Here is an 18,798-nt window from a genome sequence, read left to right as displayed (position 1 = left end):
AACCTGTGGGAAAGTGTTGATTCATGAGCCCAGTGTCTCCGGGACGGACAGCGAGGACATGTTTAGGCTTCAGTCTCTGTACAGAGGAGACATGATGGGACCAAACCTGCCAACCTCTCTGAGACGCCCTCAGGAAGCTGCTGCCACTGCAGTTTCAACATCCCCCTAAAACCACAAACTGTATTTTTTACTGTTCTGTGTCTGTAGAGATTAAACATCATTCAGCTTCACAGGTGTTGATGAGTGTTTCTCAGCTGTATTAGCAGCATCACCACAGGCACATGAGACATGAAACTGATATCTGAATCAGCACATTTCTCAAATGTTAAAGTATTACAACCACCCACCAACAGATTTCCACTCATAGGTTTAATATGGTCCTGGTTGTCTCACAGCTTTGTGTGTAGAAAGTCACAGTGAAGGTGCTGTAGTTCCTTTTGAAAGTGAAAACTGCTGAAACAATTAACTGTTTTATTAATCAAAATTAAGATGAAATGACAATTTAACTGAGACTTACTTGAAAAAATAATTGGCATATTATATAATGGATAATCTGAATAATCAATAGATACCTTTGCAAAAAATAAATATACTTGAAATATGACTTTGAATATTTTATTTCAGGCACTGGTAGAGACAGATAGTTTTAAATAAACATTTTAACTTCTGCTGTCGAATAGAAGAGTGCACAAAGGAAAGATTTTTTCTTAAAGAAAAAGTTGTTTACTTGATTTTATACATTCTATATAATCCTTTTGAACTTATTTTTATGTATTTATGTCTCTTTTTTCCATGCCATTATATTTTATTATCATTCCATCTCATTTTACAGTCATTTTTGAACATGTTATGTTTGTTTTATGTCTTTTCATGTGAAGCACTTGGTGCATGTAATTTCTTTGTTGTGCCTCATTTCGAGACGCATTTCTGGTGTGAAAGGTGCTATACAAATAAAATTATTATTAATTATCAATAACAATCAAAGCTATATTTAGTTAACCCTACAGGCTGTCGCCTGCTCACCTGTTCCTCTAAGTGTCTGAAGTTTGCTTCAGGACGTTTGAGGGTGAAACCGATGTTTCTCAGGTTTTTATTTCTTGTTCAATAAGCCTCATCTCAAAGTCTTTTTTAGACTAAATCACTGAGAATAACATCTAGTTAATAACAAAATGATCTCGGTGAAGGATTTCTCTGTTAATATCATTAACTGTGCTGAGAACATGTCCCGTCATTAAACATATTTCTCTGTATCGACAGTGACGGAACAGACGCGGCGTCTCTGAGCGGGTTTGATTCCTCTGGGGTGAAATTCCTCGCGCAGGCCAGACGTCCTACAAAGTGCCGTGGACTTGGTTCAGCCCCGGGGGTTACAGGAAGTTGTAGCTGCCATGTTCAGCTGCTTTGTTGTAGACTCCTTGTAGGTTTCCTGCAGATTTTAGCCTAAGTGTTGCAATGGAACCGAGCTGGAGTACGTTTCTGTTCCAGGTAAGTGGCGCAGTAGAACACCGAGGAACCGCAAGAACGTTTTCCAAACGGCGTAAAGGTTGTTGGCCAAACATTTTACACCACTTTCCGAAATGAATTAGAGTTAGCCAAGCAAAACAAAGGTGTTAGCGTTAGCCTAGCGTTGCTAGCTCTGCTGTAGCAAACTGCTAAGCAGCTTTATCGAACCCGAGACCTCGGGCTGTGTCTGGGCTGCGGGGGCTCCCCAAGGCCGCCCCCCGGGTGGCGGTTAAATCACCTGAACCCAGAATCGCATCATTTTGTGTTTTTCCTTCTCGGTTCGCTCAGAAATCTCAGCGAAGCCGCCTCCCGGAGCTGCTGCTGCTGGGCGCGCTACCAAGTTACCTGGAAGGTCGAGCTATAGCTTGTATGCTAAGCTAAGCTAACAGGCTAACGCGTTAGCTAACCGGGGTGCTTCTCGCCTGCACCACAGTACAGATAACGATCATTGGTGGGCGGTGATTTATTGTGAGCCCCGAACCAGCTCCTGAGAATGAAGCAATGAAAGGAGGGATTTTATTAACGGTAACGGTTCCGCCGCCCGTTACCGAGCAGCTAGCAGTTAGCCGAGCAGTTAGCAGCTAGCGGCTAACGGTTACACCGGAGGCTGCCTGGCACGCGGACAGCAGCGATCAAACCACACGGTCAAATCCAAACTTCACTTTTACCACAAACACGAAGGTTTCCTGGAATAAACTTCCCGCCAACATTTACCCCTCACTTTAGCTTCTTCGCGCCAGACAACACCTAACTCAGGTAAGCTAAGTTTTAACGGGGCCTTTGTTTTGAAGGCAGAACGTAGCATGTGCAGCCTGAAGAAGTTTCTAACATCAGTTCCTAACCTGCAGCATCAAGGTGTGCAGGTGGACCGGGGACGTTTTCTCCCGACGACAAAGGCCCGAGCGGCGGTTAACCTACTAAACTAGTCCATGATCTGGTCAATAAACCAGCCTTCAGTTTCCATTTGTGTCGGTGGATTTGCTCCTGACATACAGCAGCTGCCTGTATGCAAACTGTGTTTCTGCCATTTAGAACAGAGTATAACTGTCTTTTGGGAAATACAACAATATCTTTTGTTCTATAACCACCTCACAATTAGTCTGCACTTTTTATTTTGTGTTAATACTTAATGAAACTCAGTAGAATGTAGTTCCCTGGATGATGTAAACATCTTAATGGTAAGAAAAGTTTCTCCTGCTCCCTGGAAGTTGTCAGAATAAATCTTATTAATGATGGTTATAAATTGGAGAGTGGATTTGGACAGAAGTTACAGAAGTTAAGTTTTACTATTACTGATGACATGAATAGTCACAGAAATCAGAGGTTAGTCTTGATGTTATTGGGTTACAAGATCAGGTTTGCTCCTAATGAATCCATCACTTTGATGCATCGTAGGAAAGTGAATACTACAGTCCCTGTGAACATCGTCAGCGCTGGCTCTGCAGGACGTAGCAGCCAGAGCTGTGTAATCAGTTATACCAGATTTTCTTTGCTTGCTACAGTCAGAAATAAAACACAACTCCAGAGTCACTGAACTGATCCAGAAGTGTCTCAGGATTCACTGTATTCATTAAGATGACTTCATTTATCCAATAGGCTGTAATATGTAGCCCATCTCTGCTGATGGCATTATTGGCATCCTGGTGCTCTCTGGATTTTGCCGGTTACCTTTTCCTGACATCTGGTTTTAGAAATGGTTCTCTATTAATAATTGCCATAATTATTATTAAGGGGCTCATGTTTGGTGTATAAATGTATCTGTTATTTTTTCTTGATGATGTATTTAGTGGGGTGAATTACAGTGGGTGAAATGCATAGTTTTTGTAGTTTAGTGGTGTCAGATCAGAGATGATGATGTTTGATGTCACCAGTAAGGTGAGGCTGAAATAGGCCCTTTGAGACAACAGTGACAGAGTTATGTTAGGAGCCTGATGTGCTTTGTTCAAATACCAACATGATGCTCTCTGTGCTGTAGCCCGGTTTCGAGAACGCAGCAGTTTTCTTTTTGGTTACTCTTAAATAATTTTTAATTGCATGCATTACATCAGTTCTTCTGATATTTCTGATGTAGTACACCTGTAAACTCAGTTAATGATAGTTTTATTAACTTGTTTGATACTCATTCTTGGAAAAGCTCCATTAGGTCTGGGCAATAAAACGATGATGATATTTACCAGCGATGGACGCTGCATCAATAATAACATGAAAACTGCTTGATAGACGGTCTGACAGTCTCTCAGTTGCATGAACAAACCCTGAGTGTGCTCCTCCATGGCTCGTAAACAGCCGGTGAGGACAGGTCAGCGCAGTGCAGCAGTTTTCTGGTTTGTTTAAGTCTGTCTGATATCAGAACACTGCTGTGTGTAAACTGTACATGAAAACCATCCCGACAAAGAGCGGGAAAACAAACTTATTTGACCACTGTAGTCTCTTCGACCCACAGGCTCCTCGATGGAGAGGTGCTCAGCATCAAGACCGTGTAACAGGGACACAACCCACACATTAGCGTACTATGTTTCTGCTGGTCTGATCAAAAATTATAAATAATTTATATTACATATTTAAAAATATAAATTTTTATCGTGATAACATTTTTGGCCGTATCACCCAGAGGGTGGCCCTATGGTGGTGTGGTTAGGGAGCGTACCACATGAGCGGATGCTCTTAGCAGGTGAGTGCTGGTTCAACTCCCGACCGGCCCGACTCTTTCCTGCGTGTCATTCCCTCTCTCTGCCCCTTTCCTGTCCAAGGCCAAGCTTCAGTTACCGTGGTTTATAGCAGAAATCTGTGTGTGTGTGTGTTGGCTGCTGTGCTCGGCTGCTCCCGGTGTTTAGTGTTAGTGACACTTTGGTTTAATGGCAGACATGGTCAGAATACCTGGAGCTGGTATGTAGGAGACTAGTAGGAGACGTATTATTTAGGGTCTACTTGGTTCACCTCGTGATGAAGCATCTAACAAGGCAGCATTTTAACGAACTTCATGTCTGCATTGTTTTTACAGAGTTTGAAGGGGTTGGTGTTGCTGTCAGACTGTGGCACTGCCCCACAAATGTTGCTATTAATATCTAAACTCCTGCCATGTTATAATTAACATGGTATTTTTGTAGAGCTGTGATGATTCCTTCTTGTACCCTTATGATAAGAAACATCTGTGGCAGCATAATTGATAGCTGAGCAATATTTCTCCAGGAAACACAAAAAAACCTAAAATCTGAAACTGTAACTTTTGTCATCCGAGCTTTGTATGGAGACAACTGAAAGACAGTGTGTGTGTATAACAGCGTCACTCAGGACATAATAACAGTCTGTCGTGGTGAATCCATACCCCGCCTTCTGAGGGATAAAAAACAAATGATGAGAGTAGTTTTATTTGTCCTGTCTCTCGTTAATTTCCGTGCTCCTAACTCTTTCAGTGGTATTATCTTGGATGGGACCTCACCCTTCACAGCAGATTTGTATCAAAATCATCAGAGCGGCGTGATGGAGCAGCAGGCCGCTCTCTCTTGTCTTGCTGAGAAAGAGCGTCTCAGACCTTCATACACACATGCTAGGAGAAATGCTAATTGCAGTAATGATTCTTGTCTGAGCGCTGCTACAGTGTGGAGGATATAAAAGCGAGTCGACAACCTGTGACGGCCCCCGGCTCTCTCCGCCACGCTAAAACACATACTGTGGCCGCCCGCGCTAAGAGGGGACTTGGTCGGCAGCTGAACGCCCCCTCCTAAGCAACACCCCCTGCCCCTCATTGCCCCCTCTTCCGAGGGCCATAAGTGCATCAGCGCTTGGATTTGTGTCATCCATAAAAGAACACAGTGGGGGAAAAAAGCAGCACTTGGGATCCTGGCCCCTTCCGACCACATCCCCCCTCCCGAGTGACTGGGTTGGGATGCTTGGCTGAACCTGAAAAGCCATGGGTCAGGTCTTTAACCCTGCCCAATGGTGATTACAGAAAAGAACAAGTCCGTCTCAATCGCCGGGCTCCGGGCTGACCTGTTGTAAAGTTGCTCGTTACAATGTGAATCTCAGCTTTCTCTGCGGCCAAAATATTCATACAAGCCCCCACCTTCTGTTCGTCCCATCCCACTGGGGATCTGCCATGACCAATCGGACAATGCCTGCCAGCAGCTGCAGACTTAAGATGTCCTCCCTACACAGTTTTTTTTAAACTGCTGTTGGGGTTGCATTTTCTGTGCCTGTCATTGCTTTATTTATTTGAGTGGAGCATTTTTCAGTTCTTTTATTGTCTACATTATTTTAGTTGTTTTGGCTTTTCAGATTTTCAGATGTTGTAATTTTATGTGTCCCTCTGCAGAACACCTGCTACCCCACCCTTCCTCCAGCTGGATGGATATAGACTGAATCTGAACTGCTTGTGTGTTGAGACTTATGTTACTGTCACATTAAGATTTTTCAAAAAATTTGTTAATGTTTAGAAACTGCTAATATTTGTCTTTAAAATTGTTCTATGATGCACAGTCACTGGTTTAATAGGAACAAGTGCAGACTAATTCAGTCCAGTACAGAAGTTGACCCACAGTGAATCCTGCTTCACATGGACTGAAACTAATGTTCATTTTTCTTTTATGTAGAAAGATGTGTCAGATTCTTTTCACCTGTAATGTCACCCAGTTTACATGTCTGACAGGTTACTACATGCTTCCATTATCTGAGGAGCATGTTCTTCAAAAATACTTCATCCACTTAGATTCATTGGCACATCCTGTATGAACCAGTCCAGTCTGGATTTTACCTGTGATTCTGTTGGTCGGAACCAACACCAATGAAATTCCATGATTCTTGATACCACTGCAGAAAACACACTCTGCTAACACACACACACACACACACACACACAAATACACACACACTCTGCTAACGCACACACACACACACACACACACACACACACACAAATACACACACACTCTGCTAACGCACACACACACACACACACACACACACACACACACACACACACTCTCTGCCAGCACATGCGCACACACACACACACACTCTGCTAGCACACACACACACTCTACTAACACACGTGCACACACACACTCTGCTAACACAGACACACACACTCTGCTCACACACATGCACGTGCACACACCTCCATATAGTTAGTGTACAGCAGCAGTTAAAATTGACAGGCTACATTAGAACAAGCTAACATTAGCCACTGTGTGTGGAGCGTAGCTACAACAGAGGTCAGAGGTGTCACAGACGGACACAGTAACATGTTGACGACATGTTGATATAAAGTGAAACTCATTGAACTCTGACGTCTGTCTTTCAGCTGTTTCCTGTGGCTCTGTTTACACACTGACTTCTAGTCATTTATAACTTGTCTCTGCTGATCCGTGTCAAAGCAAACTGTTGTGGCGTGTTTTTTTTTTTTTTTTGGTGGACCTATAGCTGCTGCTGTCACTCCGTGTTGCTGTTCGTGTTCAGTGTCTCTGTTGTCTTCCTCTCCTCCAGTTTGTTGTCAGACTAAAGCAGTTGTAGTGTTATTATACTGCTCTCCTCAGTCCCTGAACAATCACATCTCCAAGACTTATGACTTCCCCAGTATTTACATTTCCCTTCATACTAAAGCTGCACTGTTCACAGCCTGTAGTTGGCCGTCATTCAAACTGTAAACTAATTTAAATCTGTATCAGCATCAAGAAAATAAAGTCTGCAGCTTTGATAGTTCCCTTCTTTTGTTTATCACAGGAGGGAACCAGGATATCTGAGTTACACCAAGTATTTCTGCTGTCAGTCACTGGTTCTTAGCTTCACATGTGGTTTAAGAATGATCACGTGACTCTGTCTTTCTCATTGCAGCAAGCCAATGAGGCTCTGCATCACCAGCACCAAGTAGCCGGGAACAGCCTCTTGCCTTTGCTCAATTCTGGGACGGAGCCACCTGATCAGAAACCGGTGCTGCCCATTCCCTTGGACCAGAAACCCCCTGTCAGTGCCGCAGAACTTCTTAAAGACAATGTGGCCAGTGGGGCTGGGGGAGGAGGTGGTGGGCCTCCGGTTGCCGTGGTCAAAAAGGAGCCTAAGTCAAAGACGCCCTTCATCTGTGGCTACTGCAACAAGGCGTTCCGAGACAGCTACCACCTGCGGCGGCACGAGTCATGCCACACCGGCATCAAGATGGTTTCGCGGCCTAAGAAGACACAAACAGCCCCCACCATGGTGCCGCTCATATCCACTGTACCGCGTGAGAATAGTGGAAACACGTCATACGTCACTACTGTAGCTGGTATCCTGACTACAGCCACCACGTCAACATCCACAGGCACTAGTATCATGACTCCTATGCAGCACCAACAGCAGCAGAGCATCCCCAAGAAGCCCCCGAAGCCAGTGAAGAAGAACCACGGCTGCGACATGTGTGGTAAAGCCTTCAGAGACGTGTATCATCTCAACCGCCACAAGCTGTCGCACTCTGACGAGAAGCCGTTCGAGTGTCCCATCTGCCAGCAGAGGTTCAAGAGGAAGGATCGCATGACGTACCACGTCCGCTCCCACGACGGTGGAGTCCACAAGCCTTACATCTGTTCTGTCTGTGGGAAGGGCTTCTCCAGGTATGTGGACACCTTTTCTGAACTTTGTGAGTGGTACATGAAAACACTCGTTACACTTTGATTTTAATAAAGCCCACAAAAATGATGTTAAAACATGTTAACATAAAGAATCAGGGATGACCAGTCAAGTTTTTGTGAGCTCTAAAGCCTGAAGTTGGCGTGATGTAAGGGAGGATGGATTATAGTATATATGTTGTACAGTGGTTTATAGAGTGGAGCATCTTCTCTCTCAGAACATCTTTGACTAAATACCAGCTTGCAGAGAGCACTTTAAACTTAAACTAGTTAATTTTGGTATATTAAAGAAAGATACTAGAATCGGCCCCGACAGTGATCTTTAGGATGGGGCTCAGGAGACTTCTATTAAACGTGTGAGCTGGAGTTGTACTGTGTACCGTGTACTGAGTGAAGTGTTGTTTTCTCCTTTTTAAAGACTGTTATTTTACTTTTTTGTCTATTTTTAATTGAAAAATCTGGACTTAACTACAGAGAAAGTTTGGTCCAGCTAATGTAATATTTGCATAAACCTGAGGGCAGTGATTCATTTATGATAACCTTGGTATCCTTTTGTAATTATCATGGTCAGAAATTTACACAGTTAGCTGTAAAACTGCTGAGGTCAGTGACTTTCTTTGTGTTGTTGATTATTCTGCTGTAATAACTAAGTCAGAGCTGTAAACTACAGAAACGCCTCCAAATACAAGTTGAATTGATTTTGTTTCTTCACATGAACACCACTGGTTTATGACAGTGAGAATAAAACAGTTTATTTAACTGCAGCAGTTTTTTCATGCAGGACTCACACTGATTCACAGGCTCCAGTTAGTGAACATTTTCCATCAGATCTGGATCAACTGCCACTGTCCTCATTACAAACCTTTTATTCTCTGTAGGATGTTGGGCCTGTAAATGGGATGGTGGTTTCTAATCCTTTGAGTGTACACAGACAGGGAATGGAAAGTTTCTACCACTGTTTAACTGTGGAGCACATTACTAATCTTCAAGCTTTGTTCAAAATGAAGGATTGAAGGATTTAATCAGTGACTGACCTGAGAATCAGTCCTTCTCCTCCATGTGTTCTGAGTGCAGAGAGACTGTAAACTGTGTCACCAGCTCTGATGTCGTCCATATCATGACTGAAGCATGTTGCTGTAAAACATTCTGCCGTGTTATCCAGATCAATCAGTTATGTGAAAGGAATGATGCTGCTAGCAGGGCTAAAGATAAAGGACTAACATTTTCCCATCTTCATCTCCCTCACAGACCTGATCACCTAAGCTGTCATGTCAAGCATGTCCATTCCTCAGAGAGGCCATTCAAGTGCCAAGTAACGGTAAGAGTCATGTCTCCTCTCTGCAGGGCTGCGTTTGATTTATGTCATTGTTAAAACCCACAGCAACATCACTGAAACTCTAAAGACCAGATTAAACCAAAGTAACTGCTAATGGGGCAGACTAGTTACTGCTGGTCACTGCTAGTTACATCTGGTTTGACAGAACAGAGCTCTGCTAAGTGTAAATTGCTTCTGTAGTGGTCAAGTCAGTCCAGAGTCTGTGGCAGAACATAACTTAAAGCTCCAAACAGTCTGAAGGTTTTTAAAAGTCCACCCAGTCTAAAGGTAGATGTCCATGTGTTTGTGATTATAAAGCAGGTCTAGGTTCTATATTAATACTGTGAAAGTATCAAAGCCTTAGTCCACAGAGAAATACACACAGCCTGTATTCAGAAACTGAGCCTTAAAACCAGCCATCAGGACTTCTGGAACTTTGTGATGTCACAACAAAGCAGTCAAAGGCTCAGAGCCTCTCTTCTGATTGGCTGACTGACCTGTTGTTACTAGAGCTCCAGAGAGAAGCCTGAGAGAGGAGATGTAAAACTACGCTGAGATGGTTTTTGGTTCTTAAACCACAAATAGATCTTCTGATGGAGATCAACACTTCAGATAAAACACTGGAGAAGTTAAAATATGGAGCTTTAATCTGGACTTTGACCATAGAAAAGAAAAAAGAGCATTTCTGCAGCTGCTCAGGTCTTTTCCTGTGTGTTTGAATCAGAAACTATCATTGAATATTTTATATTTCTCCAGTTTGTTGATGTGAGGATTGCAGTCACAGGGTTCGGCTCCTCTGGTGTTCACCATTTCTGTTTCTCAGGCCTGTACCTCCGCCTTCGCTACCAAAGACCGCCTGCGCTCCCACATGATCAGGCATGAAGGCAAAGTGACCTGTAACATCTGTGGCAAAATGCTGAGCGCCGCCTACATCACAAGTCACCTCAAGACGCACGGCCAGGCCAGCTACAGCAACCCCTGTAACAATAAAGGTAAGACTTTCACATCAAAACGTCTAAAACAGCTGAAGAAACCAGAGACATGAGCTGAGCAGACAACACACAACACTGATGGAAACACATTTTAACATCAAGCTGCTTTATTCAGTGTTTTTACTGGATCTAATCTTCAGTTTAAAAACCTCCTGAACAATTCACACTGAAGGAGAAACTGACTGCAGTGGTGGTGAAGACAACAACTCCCATGATGCCACGCTCCTTACATACTGTGCATTTAGATTAATTATGAGATGACACTGACACTGAAAACACTCGAGTTCTCAAGAACTTTATGACGCAGATAAACACACACACACACACACACAGAGGGAAGGAAACTTGATGGACTTTTTGATGGTCCACCAGTGTGACTGTAACAGGCAGGTCTGAGGGGGAGGAGGGGCTGAGTGATCAGAGCGCTCTGTACAGCTCTATAAAGAAATAAGATTTTACCCATTTTGAAATAATAAAAAAAAGAAAAAGAAAATCAATATGTGCAGGTCAGTGTTGCTATTGTGGCAGCTGCCACAAATAAACCCGTGTATGAGAAACTATCATCTGTTTCCTTTGTTTTTTAGAAAAGTGGGCTTCTCAGTTATTAAGAGCATGACAACCTTTTTAATTACATGAGTTTCCAAATACAAGTTGAATTGGATCATTAACATCAGGCAGAGACAACAACACAACAAGAACATGTCAGACTGAGCTGCTTTGATTGTGATCTTTAATTCTTCTCTTTTTAATCTATCTTTTGTGAATTTCCTGACTTTAGCCCTCAGAACTCTCATGTCTCATGTAAATTAATTTTAAATTGAATTTTGGTGTGTGCTGTAACATCTGTAGAAGTGACTAAATGACTCCCGTCTTGAAATGAGACACGGCTTCATGCTGAGACAGAACAGCTGATTATTACATTTATTTACTTTTTGACTTTGATTTCAAAGGAACAGTTCTTGTTTTTCTGACTTCAAACAGTGAAGCCCATTAAACATGTTTAATATTTTACATCCCACCCCCCCAACTGTTGAAGATGACTCCCAGATGACAGCACTGCTACCCTGTGCTCTTGTAACCCCATGTGTCTGTATTTCTGAATAGGCATAAGTGACTGGCAGTGGAACCACTCAGGGCCACGAAAAGGTAATCCAGTAGCTAGTAGCAGAAACCCCTCAACACTCAATATAACCTGCAAACCTGCAAAACACAAGTGGCCAGTTTTTGTTCACGTTGCACCAGAAGCATTTCTTTTCTGTTCTCCGAGGACCGGTGTAGTTCAGGTCTCTGTTTTTAAGATGTAGGGTTTTTTTGATGTAAGGTTAAATTTCATGAAGCAGGATCAGTAGATCATTAAAATTAACCCCAAACTGGACCATGACACTTAGGCTGGATCCACACTACTGACCTTAAACCAGAAGCCATGTTGCATCACCCAACTGACTGTGACCTCATTAATACATCAGATTTTTCATGCACTTATTTTTCAAATTAAAATAGAAAACATCTTTGATAAAGACAGTTTCCCAGTAGAGACTGGGCCAGAAATGACTCAGCAGTGAGCTGACAGTGTGATGTTCTGGGGCAGTTGCACAAAACACCTGAAGTTAAGATTTTCCTTAAAGTCTGTTAAGGTTTCCTTAAAATAAAACCAGTTGTACTAAACACCTTGAAGTCTTCTCCTTAAGGTTTCCTTGAAATGTTCACTGAAGTATTTAAGGTTTTCTCCTTATCTTAGTCTTACACTTAAGGATTCACTTAAAGTCAGTTAACCCTCAGTGACCAAAGTAAGAAAGAAAAAAATCTAAATGTTCCTCTGACAACATGACTGAGATCGTGGTGATAGATGAAGAACATGAACAAGTCCCAGGAAGAGCGGGAGAACCCAGAGGAATCTGAACCATGAGGAACTGGTTCTACATCACAGATCTGACCTGAGGTCAGTTTATGATGTGTTGGATCCTCTGAGCTCTTCCAGCTGCTTCGTTATTATGATGCTCGACAGGTTTATGTCACATGATCTTTGTGGTCAGGTGTAGTTGAGGTGTTTCATGTCACAAGCTAATGCTAGCAAAAAAACAGTCTCCATGGAAACAGTAGAATTTTCCTGCTGTGAAATCTTGATTACTGCTGTAAATTACTGAACTTTTTTCCTTAACTAAGGAAACCTTTTAAGATTCTGTGAAACACCCTTAAGTAACTCCCTCAGCTAAGGAGAAAAAAACCTTAAGTGTCATACTTAAGCAGAAATCTTGAGGTGTTTTGTGCAGCCGGCCCCTGGTCCTGGACTCCTGTGGGCCGGTCCGTCCTGCAGTGTTGTGTGAATCCAGCCTCAGACACTCAGAGCTGTAGGTGTCTTTGATAATGTGTCACTGTTGAAATGAATGAAAACAGACAGTCAGCTGGTTTAGTCTATTGATCCTGCTTTTTGAATTTACCCCTCAGGTGAGTTGACGGTAGGAGAGATTTTAAATAACTCCTTCCAAGTCCTAATTGACAACTCTCACAAAGGTAGGTTTCTTCAACAATACTACACAACACAGTTGACATCATGTATTAATAATGTATTGAGATTTTCAGTGACCCAGCTAAACAGCCGAGGGACTGACAGGGCTGTGGCTGTCCTTGTGTTGGAGGGATGGTATATTTTCACGAGGTCGACCTGCCTTAAATTCACTCCTCTTCTTTTTAAACAGATGCCAACAGTGTGCACAACAACTCGGCCACCACGACGCCGGTCTCTAACTCGGCAGCCATCACCTCAGCTGTGAACCGCGGCGGCAATACCAGCAACCCCGTCACGATTGCCGCTCAGATGAACATCGCCACCAGCACGGTCAACATCACGTCGCCGGTCAACCTGCAGCACCCCGTCACCATTACGGGCCCCGTGAACCTGGCCTCCGTCAACATCCCCACGACGGCACACATGAATATCGCCCACCCGGTGGCCATCACCACTCCCATGCCCATGAATATCACCGGGCCCCTCAACATCGCCATGAGGCCCATGGAGAGCATGCCTTTTCTATCCCAAGTCCTGCCTTCCTCCCCCCCCTGGTAGAGCTGTCTGAGCACATGCAGCAGCAGGTGATGTTTTAACTGCCTGATAAGAGTCAGAGTTACAGTGCATTCAGTTTGAAAGGGAGATAACTAATGTTAACCCTCGTTATTATTAATCTTATGATCTTAATGTGTCGCTTGTAGTTGTTGCAGAGCTGCCACTGGGTGATCTAAGCATGGAGCTGTGGTCATGTGACAGGAATATATGGGGAGGGGTAGGGTCTCTTCAAAGATGCTCTTTAGCACCAGACGTGATTGACCTAAACTCTTAGCTCAGATAGATTTAAATGTGTCACCTGTTGACTGCCTGAATCACCTGAACGGTGTCACATGACCTTTGTGGGACACTGATTCTGTTGTGACCATTTGATACCAAAGATTTTCTGAGTGTTTCCCACTGAATCATATTTTCTGAAGGATGAAGTGAAAACAGCATTTAGACCATGAAGGGACAAAGTGAGACACCCACCCCTCATTCTCTCTCACACCCACCACTGGAGCTGTGGGTGGGGGTGAGGGGATGGGGACCCTGTCTGTCTGAATTATGATACAGTAGAAGTCAACATGTATTGGTTCAAATGTTGCTTCTCTCACCAAGCCTGTGATGTCACAGCAGTAATAATGGTGCTGTTGTGATGTGATGATTACAGGCAGTTCATCGTGAACAGGATTTATTCCACTCCTCAGTTATTGGGCAGTTATTACACCTCCAGCTGCTGCATGTTCACCTGTATTCTGTTTGTATTTACCCCCCTGTCTTTCCCCGTCCTACAAACCTGGGCAGTTTGTTTTACTACAACAGATAGCTGATGGTTAGCTGACTCTACGCTGCAGCGTTGGCAGTGAACGCATCACATGCTGCAGAGAGTCCAACCCTCTTAGAGCCCCTCTCTTTCATCTCTGTTTAGCCACTGAGGGATGGTGTCGGTCTTGTACCAGTGCCCAGCTGAAGGTGATTTCCTCGGCTGAGCTCAAACCTGTGACACCTGACTGTACCTGAGGTGTCGATCAGCAGCTCCTGAAGTGGAAGTGTGTTGTTCTTAACAGCAGATTTTGTTTCAAGTTCCTTATTTTTCCTCTTGTTATTTTAGTGGACTTATCAGTATTTAATAGTTCATGTATTTTAAAGTTCAAGTACAAGAAAACAAAGCTTCCATTCTGGGGGGTGAGTGATACTGTGGATTTCACCCCCCCCTCATGTCTGTATTTTAAAATCGCTGGAAACCAGTCACTCCTCACTGCTGGATATTCTACACGAGTTTATCTGTGACATTTGTTTGGAAGTTTTTTTAATGTATTTATATCAGGACATGACAGTTGAAGGTACAGCTGAGAGGAAAGCATGTCCCCCAGGTTTTGCCTTTTAAATGGCAGTATTATCAAAAGTCAGATGAATTTAAATTTTGATTACTGAGGACTTTTTACCTGTAGAGGTCAAAGAGCTGCGTAGTGGCTCGTTAGACTACAAAAGCAGTCCCAAAGTTACCTGTTGTATGTTGAGCTGGGTAGATTGTTTACTTCAGTAGGTGTAGGATCCCATCACTGTCAGTCAAACTCAGGAAGGTTACTGAGAATAGTCTTTTAAAACCATGATCAACAACTTACACACTGACCATTTCTTTGTAAATATCAGACACTATTTTATTGCCTTTTAGCTGTGGGAGTGAAACGTTCTGCTCACCACAGGCAGCAATGCAAGAACTGTATCACCACTGATGTGGCCGTCCACCCCGAGATGACAGAGACCAGAGCAGAGACTTGTGAAAGGACAAGACTGGACTCATTGAGTCCCAGAGACGACCGGAAACCAACAGTTCATTCTACTGACAGGAGCAAAAACCAGTTCTCCACACCTGTCCTTCACACCTGTCCTCCGAACCAGTCCCCCAGACCTGTCCTCACACCAGTCCTCCACACCAGTCCTCCACAGGCGTACCAGACCTTGGTTGTCATAGTTACAATATGAAACACACAGACTGTACAGAGAGCGGTGTACATACCTCTGTCACCATGGTTACTATAATAACAGTCATGTCTTGGTTAGGTTCAGGAAAAGATGGTGATTTGGGTTAAAATAAGTTCTTCCTCAACATTAGGCGATCTTTGTTGTCATGGTTACAATAACAACAACGAATGGTCATGGATAATAGAAACAACATAAACTGCTCCTGTCACATGGGAATCGAACACCGCTCTCCTGTGTCATATTCATCCATCCACCCCAACCTCCTCCTGACGTGGACTCTGTCGCTCTATAAACTACGTCACCGCACTTTTCCCTTTGCTCCTGTCATCATTGCTACGACCACTAGATGTCGCCTAGCAACAGAACCTAACTCTGGTCATAGTGACCTGCTGACAGACGACCTGTGGGCTGGTTTGTTACTGGACCATCTGCTGAACTTTGACAGAGCTCATGCTTGTAAAACCATGTAACTCCAGGGCTGGACAGAAACTAATAAAACCGGTGGAGCTGTAAACTTCATGATGAACTGATGGTCGAACTGACAGCAGTGAAAACCAGAACTGTGTCTGCTGCTCTTTAAACGTGAAGCCACAGAAACACACGGCTCCTGCTGCTGATGTGACGCTGCAGCTCCTGTTTGATTGGTTCAGACCTGTCAGCAGCGTGAACTCGCCGTCGGTTAGAGCTTCTTTAGGGAAGCGATGGTCCAGCCTTGTCTTGTCTAATCTGGATTGTCTCTGTCCATCTCACTTGCATCGCTCATTGTTTAGTTGTAACTGTTATTTTATTGTTTTTTTATCCTGGCAGTTTATCTTTACTGGAAAATTGAGGCTGTGATCACAAAGGAGGTGTTGTTTTCCTGCTCAGAGCTCAGGTGTGTCTGACAGAGTAAGATGTCAAACAGGTTGATAACGTGCAGCCATTTACACCCAGTGACGAGATTAAATGTAGCCTCGCCTCTACAAGTTACAGCCCCACACCTCCGAATGTGTGGGTGTTAACATGTCGCTGCATGAATCAGAGCAACACAACAGTTGTTTTCTACAAGTCTCCCATCAAGACTGGAGCCGATGGGGAGGTGAACGATGACCCCTCAGTCAAAGGTGGGGGGCAGCGCTCGCTGTATGAATGTAGGAGATGTTGGGTGGGGCGCACCTCCTCACACCTGACCAATCACTGAGTGGGTGTGACCCTGAGATGACAACATCAGAACGGGGTTCTGTCTAATAAACTCTTCCTCTGACTGAGGCTTTAACTAGAGTCCCTGTGAGGGTCTGTGGTGTGGCTGAAGCAACAGGTTTACAGGACACACCGGGTCCAGGACTCCACTGCAACAGGTCAGAGACGAGCTCGTCATGGACGGCGACTGAACAAAGGACCAGCGTGTTAACAAACGTCTCTTTTGTGATCTCAGCCCCAACAGTTCCTGCACCAGGCTCACATACTGTCCCACAGTCCTCTGTGTGTGTGTGTACGTGTGTGCGTGTGCGTGTGCGTGTGTACCCTGTTTGTGGTTGAGGGCCTTTTTTCAGTGCAGGAACTCTGAAGCACTTGCAGCAAACTGTAGGATGTGCACACTACAGAGGAGTGGTACTAACCCAGGGCATTTCAGTCTGATGGAGCGAGACGATGAGTGGTGTTTGTGTTACAGTTCACCTGGCCACATCTGCACTTTGGCAGCCCAGATGTTCGGCCCGTCGTATGCATGCCGACTCTGTCACCAAGGGAAATGCTCTCACGTGGAACGGCATTATGATCTTGGAAATGAATTAATTTCCCATCTTTGTTTTTTTTTTTTTTTTCGGATGTTGCATGTGGATGACTGAGCTTGTCCAGAGTAGGTTTGAGTTCAACAACCGTTATTAGAAGGCTAGTGACTTTTTATGAAAACAAAACACTAAAAAAATTAGGATGAAAGAAGTGTGTGGCGTCATTTGTCCTTCTCCAAGTGTGCCTGAAATACTTTGCAAGACTTTTCCACACGTCGATGCTTCCTCCTCCAGATGTGCTGTGTGATGGAATCGTTTTGTGAAGGAAGCCTTCATCAGTTCAGACGGCCCCTGAGGGCCCCACAGGTCTGACAACCAAACCATGTTGTGATTAGCTTTGTGTTTGTTTGGTTTTTTTTTTTTTTTTTTTAAACCTAATGATTGTGAAGTTGTCACATTGTACTTCAGGAAAAACCTTGAGACATGAATTGAGATCTTTATTTAAACTGTCAAGGTTTAAGTTTTTAATTTGACTCCAACCTAATGTGAAAACAAACAGTTTATTTGGCCAAATAATGATTTGGAAGATTCTTTTCTGTGAAGTTTGTTTGATGAATTTGGCAGATGTGAAGGCAAATGAATGTATATCTTTGTACAAACCATTAGTTCAGAGGACATGTTAGTTACGACAGACACATGCAAGAAAAAATAACCTTTTATAAATCTTTTTGTATTAGAACATTAACAATGGTAATTTTTGTATATACGAAGGCTAGGCTTTCTGATTAGCAGAAAGGTAAAACATTCCTACATTTTTTTTTAAATGTATGTCCATTGAGAATAATTATGTAAACAAATGCGCAATGTTTTATGTGCCTTTTATTTGGGTTTGTCTAAATAAAAGAAAACAATAAAACATGATTGTGGACTGTCCATGCTGAGTGCCACAGAGGAAAGTCAATACTGTCCATCTCACCTGAATCTCCAGACTGCTCCCCCCCCCCACCCCCCACTGAAGACACCTGCCTAGCCCAGGACAGGTGTGCTCTCCTCTGGTTTTAGTTGATTTTGACTCTAGCTTTAGTTGAGGTTTGAGGGAGGCTGAGATAGTCCCTGAGGTCCCCGGCGTGTGTGGGTGTTTCTGGTCTCCAGACTCCTCGGCGACAGGTGACCCGCTCATGATGAAAGTGCCTCTGTGACTTTGCGTATCGGAGTGGACTGTGGGGATTTTGTGCCAAATCATGGTCTGTATGTGACGACAAAAACATTTCGGTGTTTTTTCATTCTTTAACTATTAAACTTGGAAAATGTTCAGGTCTTTGTGACGTGTGTCTTTGTTGAACATTCAGTGGTTAATTCATCTGAATGAGCAGTCTACCTTAATGACATATTAAACCTATATTTATACACTGTGTTGCTAAATGACATTTAAAGCTCCATATTTTAACTTCTGTGGTTTATCTGAAGTGTTGATCTCAGAAGATATATCTGTGGTTTTAAAAACCAAAAACCATCTCAGTGTAGTTTTACATCTCCTCTCTCAGGCTTCTCTCTGGAGCTCTAGTAACAACAGGTCAGTCAGCCAATCGGAGGAGAGGATCTGAGCCTCTTGGTGACTGCTTTGTTGTGACATCACAAAGTTGCAGAAGTCCTG

General features: G+C 43.5%; 1 protein-coding gene and 1 long non-coding RNA gene across 4 annotated transcripts in view; one reads left to right on the top strand and one right to left on the bottom strand.

Moving 5' to 3' along the window:
- Positions 1-15,942, bottom strand: part of LOC139614492 (uncharacterized) — a 157,359-nt gene extending 141,417 nt beyond the window's left edge. The window contains exon 1 of the long non-coding RNA XR_011687057.1: positions 15,837-15,942. This is a non-coding gene — a long non-coding RNA (uncharacterized lncRNA). The remainder of the gene's footprint in view (positions 1-15,836) is intronic.
- LOC139614485 (vascular endothelial zinc finger 1-like) lies at positions 921-18,456 on the top strand. Of its 3 annotated transcripts, XM_071471791.1 has the most exons (7): positions 921-1,485; positions 7,333-8,084; positions 9,348-9,417; positions 10,238-10,406; positions 11,511-11,552; positions 12,852-12,917; positions 13,103-18,456. In XM_071471791.1, the coding sequence occupies exons 1-7, from the start codon at positions 1,453-1,455 to the stop codon at positions 13,468-13,470; spliced, it is 1,500 nt and encodes a 499-aa protein (XP_071327892.1). In that variant the 5' UTR covers positions 921-1,452; the 3' UTR covers positions 13,471-18,456. The 3 variants fall into 3 exon arrangements, with proteins under 3 accessions (XP_071327892.1, XP_071327893.1, XP_071327894.1); XM_071471792.1 differs by lacking the exon at positions 12,852-12,917 and having other exon boundaries at positions 922-1,485; XM_071471793.1 differs by lacking the exons at positions 11,511-11,552; positions 12,852-12,917 and having other exon boundaries at positions 923-1,485.
- Positions 18,457-18,798: the final 342 nt, after the last annotated feature.

Source organism: Trachinotus anak, unplaced genomic scaffold (genome assembly GCF_046630095.1).
Source record: "Trachinotus anak isolate AG129_WGS33_773 ecotype Australia unplaced genomic scaffold, CSIRO_AGI_Tana_v1 ptg000034l, whole genome shotgun sequence".
Taxonomy (NCBI): Eukaryota; Metazoa; Chordata; class Actinopteri; order Carangiformes; family Carangidae; genus Trachinotus; species Trachinotus anak.
Note: the sequence above shows the minus strand (reverse complement) of the source record. Positions and strands in the feature narration are given on the sequence as shown.